General features: G+C 40.4%; 1 protein-coding gene across 1 annotated transcript; it reads right to left on the bottom strand.

Annotated features, from left to right (window-relative positions):
- Positions 1–964: 964 nt before the first annotated feature.
- LOC112459140 lies at positions 965–1,813 on the bottom strand. The gene is made up of 3 exons (XM_025023122.1): positions 1,525–1,813; positions 1,281–1,439; positions 965–1,139 (listed from the first exon to the last, which is right to left on the bottom strand). Exons 1-3 carry the CDS (start codon positions 1,589–1,591, stop codon positions 1,081–1,083), a joined length of 285 nt encoding a protein of 94 aa, XP_024878890.1. The 5' UTR covers positions 1,592–1,813; the 3' UTR covers positions 965–1,080.
- Between the last annotated feature and the right edge of the window lie 3,873 nt (positions 1,814–5,686).

Here is a 5,686-nt window from a genome sequence, read left to right as displayed (position 1 = left end):
CAAAAATAAAACCGCGACGCGAAAATATAAAGGACGCATATACAACACAACGCGAAAATATAAAGGACATTCGAAAAGCTTTCAAAGAACGAACGATTGAAATGCCCTTCGGGCTTTTCCGCGAAGGTTTCGCGCAGAATCGTAAAAAGCAGAAATCGTTTCCCACGATATTAGCTAAATAATCAAAATTGTGCGCCGTACAATTAATCGTATAAAAATTCTTCGCGAGCGTGATTGTTACGTGTGCGCACATATAACATACGCGTTTTAAAGATTTTTAAAAAGATGCAATGGAGTGTCTCAATGTCGAGAACGTAAAAGGAACGCATGATCGTATCTGTAAAACCATCAAACGTCAATCGCTTCTCCTTTACTGCAGCGTTACGAGAAAACTTTACGATTATTCGAGATTTATCACCGCGATTATACGTTTATTATACACACTGATGGAAAAATGGAAAAAAGAACACCATGAAGGGCGGGTATACCCACTACTAAAACGTAACACCCCCAATAGATTTCCATATGTTGTACGATCTTGTCTCTTTATCATGCTTGACCATACGAACGAACCCAGCGATATCAGTACCCCTATTCTGTTAACTTTAACGACAGTATCGTTCTCGTTATTATCGTTGCGCAGGTATATTATATGGTTAAAAAAAAACTGCACAATGATAGTATAACGATAACGACATCGTTAAGAGTACACAGGACACAGGTATCGTGGGGATAAAGTGCTCTTTTTTCCATTTCCACCATTGAGTTTATGACGCAAGCGACCGTGGATATTTCAGAAAACGCACAATTTTATAACTTTCTCGGGAAATTCTATATAAATGCTTTTTATATACTTTTATTAAGGGTTTATTAAATTTATGTTATAAAAATGTAATTCGCGGTTTTACGAAGCCACATCGGTTTGAAACTGAAGTTGGTTCCATAGAAGGGAAGGGGATTCTCGTTGATAACAATATTTCATACATTTATTCGAAACATAAGTCTACAATGGAAGGATATATTATATATATAATGTGTACACATATTGTACTACTGAAATTTAAATAAAAATTAGAGGTATTAGTCGAAGGCCGAGGTATAGCGGATCTTCTGGACTTGCGGATCGTCCGGTCTGTAAACTGAGGTACGAGCGCAATTAGTATTCATTAATTTGACGCTTTATCAGCGATTCTGCTTTATCGACGGACGTTTACGATTGCATAACAGTCGCGGAGCCGAGCAAGCGCTCCGAGAACGAATGTATACTTTCGATTACTTACTTCTCGGCGTTTTGTAATATTTCGGTGTTAAATCGTGCGTCAGGCCGTAATATACCGTGAAACCGGCCACGCCGCACCCTATTAGCACGAGAGGTGTGGATGCCATTATCACCGGGATCTCTATCCACCCCTTGCGCCAGAAATATTTAACCTTCGTCCCTGGAATGAAACGACGTGCGAATATCTACCTATGCGATATCGTTTCTACAGCGTTTCCAGACAGAGATTGCGTTTCGGTTCTTACAAATGCTGCTCCCACGCAGGATATTGAAATCCTCGGCGGTCTTCCATCGCGTGTTGATTTTCACCATCGTTGCCGAGTCAACCTGGCCCGAGTGCGACACACGAGTCAATCGCGTACGTCAGTATTCGCGGTCGCCGATCCTCGTCGTACACGCGAAAATCGCGGAACGTCACCGATCTAGAGGAAAACGTCCGACCGAACGTCTTGACTGAGCGCGATCGAGGTTAGGAAAAACGAATCAGCTGTTCCCTCCGCTCTGCGCACCGCGAGCGACAACGCTCGACGTCCTCGACGATAAAGATTGTCGTCGATACTGTCGAAACACGTCTTTATCCATTCGACGAGCAAATATTTTTACAAAATTATACAAATTATTTTTTTTATACGTTCGAATATTCCCCAAAAATTCCGCGTGTGATTTTCTATCGAATATGATTCGAATGCGCAGATGTGAATGGGGTATTTTATATCTTTGTCTAATACAAATATATTACGCGAAATATGTTTAATATCTTTGCGAATCACTGTTCACATGCGATTGAAGACTAGATTTGAGACGGTGGCGATAATTCTTCAAGTCTAATAGATTTCTACTCAATATCCATATGATTGATATTTAATTGTAAATTATATGTTTAAATGTTATTTACTCGTGCGAATCTGTCTGGATATTAGATCAGATTTGTTTTTCGAATAATTCGAATAGCTCGCAATCTCATTTTAACAATATTTTTTTTTATTAATACTATCTAAATTGGAAGATCGATTTATATTTCGGACAATTTTGGAGCTAGTTTTTTTATATTTAACGATATATGTGTGAATTGAATTTCAATATAACAGCGCAATCCTCTGCTACATATGTATGTAAAAGAATAAATGATTTAATAATTTATTTAATACTTTACACAAATGGACTTTTTCCAATCGATTATCTCGTTCAAACTAAGAACAATTATTTAAAAGACGTTTAAGTTAAAATTTGGAATACTAAAAAAATACTTAAAAGAAATATTAAACATTTTATTATTTAACACAACAGCTAGCTGTTAGGAGAAACATACTTCCTTCAAATCGTAGAGAAGAAAGAAACAGAAGAAACTTTACATTAAATTATTTCTTTTTTCAAAGTTATAAATTTAAAAATGTGTCGCATGTATGTCGAGGCTCGTTACCGGCCGAGCGGCCGTGGCGCCATCGCGCGAGCCGAGAGCGAGGCGCCTCGCGCACGGCAGTATGGCCGCCGTCGCGATATCTTTAATTAGTGACAAGTGAATCGTTCCGTGTTTTCGCAGGTCCCGCGGCGAGCGAGGGGAGCGCATCCGACCGCTGCACGCGCGGCAAAGCCTGGCGGACCTCGATGAATCGGTGAGTGACAAAATTCGATCGATTTCACGGTCGCGGGGTCGCCGGTAGGCCCCCGGAGCACGGAGCACCGCGAGCGGCCGTGCCGCCCGTGAAGCCTCGGGCCAGTTTCCCACGCAGTTCTATCCGCATAATTCGCGAAGACGCGCGGTATCGTCGCGCGCCGGGCGTCGCCGCGCTCTCGCGCGCAGTCCGCGCGTCGGTTGCGCGCGAGATCGGCGAGCGATCTCGACGCGGCGTGGCGCGGCACCGAAACCCGGAACACCGCCGTTCAATTATGTCACATCGCGAATCGCATGAATATTTCCGCGTCCGGAGAGACCGTCGCGTCTCGCGAGATTGCGAGAAGAACGCGCGAGAAAGCGCCGATTAACCTGACGACGGATAAATGAGAAAGAGAGAGAGCTTCATTCCGGCGTGTTTATAACCGCATCTCCCTGATTTCGGCCTCTTCGGATTGTCGGAGCGAGAGATCGTCGGTTGGAATGTGCATTTCTAGTGAGTTGGCATCGTGCCGCGCGATGTCGCTACGAGAAAAACCGATGGGCGTAAAACTGCATCTCAGCTGGAGGCTGCCCCACGTTTTTGTTTACATATATATAATATTTCTCTCTTTCTCTCTCTCTCTCTCTTTTTTTATTTCTCTATTGCGTCCGTCCTGCCCACGCGCGATGCGCGCTAATTGCGAACGATATGAACTGCGTAACAATCCACCAGATTACGTCGGCGAGTTTGAAAAACACGGCTTATCTCGTAATCGTGTTGCAATTTAATGATTCCCGTGATAGTGCTGTATCGGCTGCACGCGATCGTTATCTTAATTGTTAATGGCATTTGCGATAAAGACTGCAGCGAGTTATTTATGACTGGGTGACACTCTTGATTATCACGAGAGAGTTTAACAATGTGCAGATCTTATCTTGTTATGTTATCATAATCGCGATATTTTTTAGCAGTTTTGAAACTATCGATAAATGACTATGCATAAAATATTCATCAAGTAAAGTGCAATATTACAATTTTGATTTTGGTATATATTTTTATATAACTTATCTTTTACGTATAATATATTTTATACATTTTATAATTTTATTTATTTCTTTTTTTTTTAACATATCGATTAATTGAATCAATTTTAGCTGGATTTGGCGTTTTGTCATCCCTTTTTAAGATTTTCCGTTTTATTTGTTATATATTGTTTTATTGACGTGGAGGAAATAAATTTATTTAAATCAGCCTTGGGCAAAGAATCCATTTTGAAACATCCACGTACGAAGACGCGTAAATTTTGCGACTGTCGTTGGGAGATTGTCAGTTGCGGGCATTTATTCCGAAATATCTTTCGATGCTGAAAATGTCACACGTACAGAATTACAAGCGCGATATTTCTGTATCACGGTATATGTGCCAGAAAATTGATATTTATGCCACGCTATTGTCTTTACATAAAGTTCGTGGATTAAAAATAATGTTCTGGCTTGTAGTACTTTATCACGATGAATAACTTAAGAATAATGTTAATTCGGCCACGTAATTACAGTTGTCTGTATTAAAGAATAGCGCCCTTTCGTGCTTAAAAGCAATACGTCTTACATATACAGTCTTATAGATAAAAGATATCTCACTAGGATACTCCGTATGAGAAGTACAGAAGTCATAGCTCGCACTTCTGACTTCCTAAAATGTAAAGAAAAGTGGAGCAAAAATTACTTGCAATAACGCGAACAGTATTTTCTTTCTTTCCTAGCTTTTAGTGTATCGCGCGTTTTATTAACGTTCAATTATTTTTGTGATCAATCTCTGGAGCTTATTGCAAAATAGAAAAAGTCATAGGAATATTATTTAATTATTATATTGCGTATGTCGTTCTACTTTACAACGTTGCCGAAAATATTTAATGAACGAAAAAGGAAGAACAGAAATTTATGCGAAAACTAGGTTTTGCTAAGCGATGATCTTGAGCGTTTCTTGTGCTCGCCGCATAAATTCCGCCAGTCCCGAGGGGAAACCTCTTGGCCTGGCGGAACCTGCGGATCAGGAATTCCGGGATTTTGCGCCGAAAAGCGCATAGCACGTCTCGCGCGCGAGAAAAAGTTGCGCTCGCGTCGCGGCCGACACGTGCTCCATTGAGACCACACACGTGGTTCCAAGTAAACGGAAAGACAAAATGTATCTCTCGCGGCGCTTAGATTTTAGTCTTCGTGCTTGGCGTGCGAATGCTTCTTAGTTTCCAATATTAATGCAAGAGGTGCAGGTATGCAGCCATCGAAGAAAGTTTTTTTTAAATGCCACCAAGAAAATTATTTTACAAATTTATTTTTTAATATTTTTTTAGGGGATATAGGACGAATAGTTTGCGACTCTTTACAATTTTTTATATGAGTACAGACATCTTGTATTCTCGCGTGTTCGCAGTTTTTATTTTGTTAGGAAATACTGCTGACGAACTTATGTCAGCGAAGATCTCTCTTAATGTACTCGTACGTGAGATCCGTGAATAGATATGTACGTCTACATATTTGATACATGGCACCTAGTCGAACTGATTTATTCATGAATCTGCCTACACGCGGACGCGTTTACACCTGCGAACGCCTTACTGTGAGCGATAAGATTTACGATATGATCCCTCGATTAGTCTCATCACTGCTGTCGGAAGTACTTAACTTCAGAAATCGATTTCCACGAAAAAGATCGAATCTTAATGAAACGCGCAATTATCACAAACTATTAAGAAAGAAAGAAGTTATTACCTGTCCTTATTATAGCAAGTAATTTTTGCTTCTATATTTCTCAT

Source organism: Temnothorax curvispinosus, unplaced genomic scaffold, assembly GCF_003070985.1.
Source record: "Temnothorax curvispinosus isolate PA1 unplaced genomic scaffold, ASM307098v1 QBEX01009552.1, whole genome shotgun sequence".
NCBI classification, from domain to species: domain Eukaryota; kingdom Metazoa; phylum Arthropoda; class Insecta; order Hymenoptera; family Formicidae; genus Temnothorax; species Temnothorax curvispinosus.
This window is presented reverse-complemented; position numbering and strand designations above follow the sequence as displayed.

What these genes read in the sequence shown, in the direction of transcription:
- LOC112459140 (XM_025023122.1), bottom strand. Translation starts at nt 1,591, where the DNA reads ATGGTGAAAATCAACACGCGATGGAAGACCGCCGAGGATTTCAATATC. An exon ending in CCTGCGTGGGAGCAGCATTT is followed by an intron (nt 1,440 to 1,524) that starts GTAAGAACCGAA and finishes GTTTCATTCCAG; the next exon opens with GGACGAAGGTTAAATATTTC. An exon ending in ATATTACAAAACGCCGAGAA is followed by an intron (nt 1,140 to 1,280) that starts GTAAGTAATCGA and finishes CTCGTACCTCAG; the next exon opens with TTTACAGACCGGACGATCCG.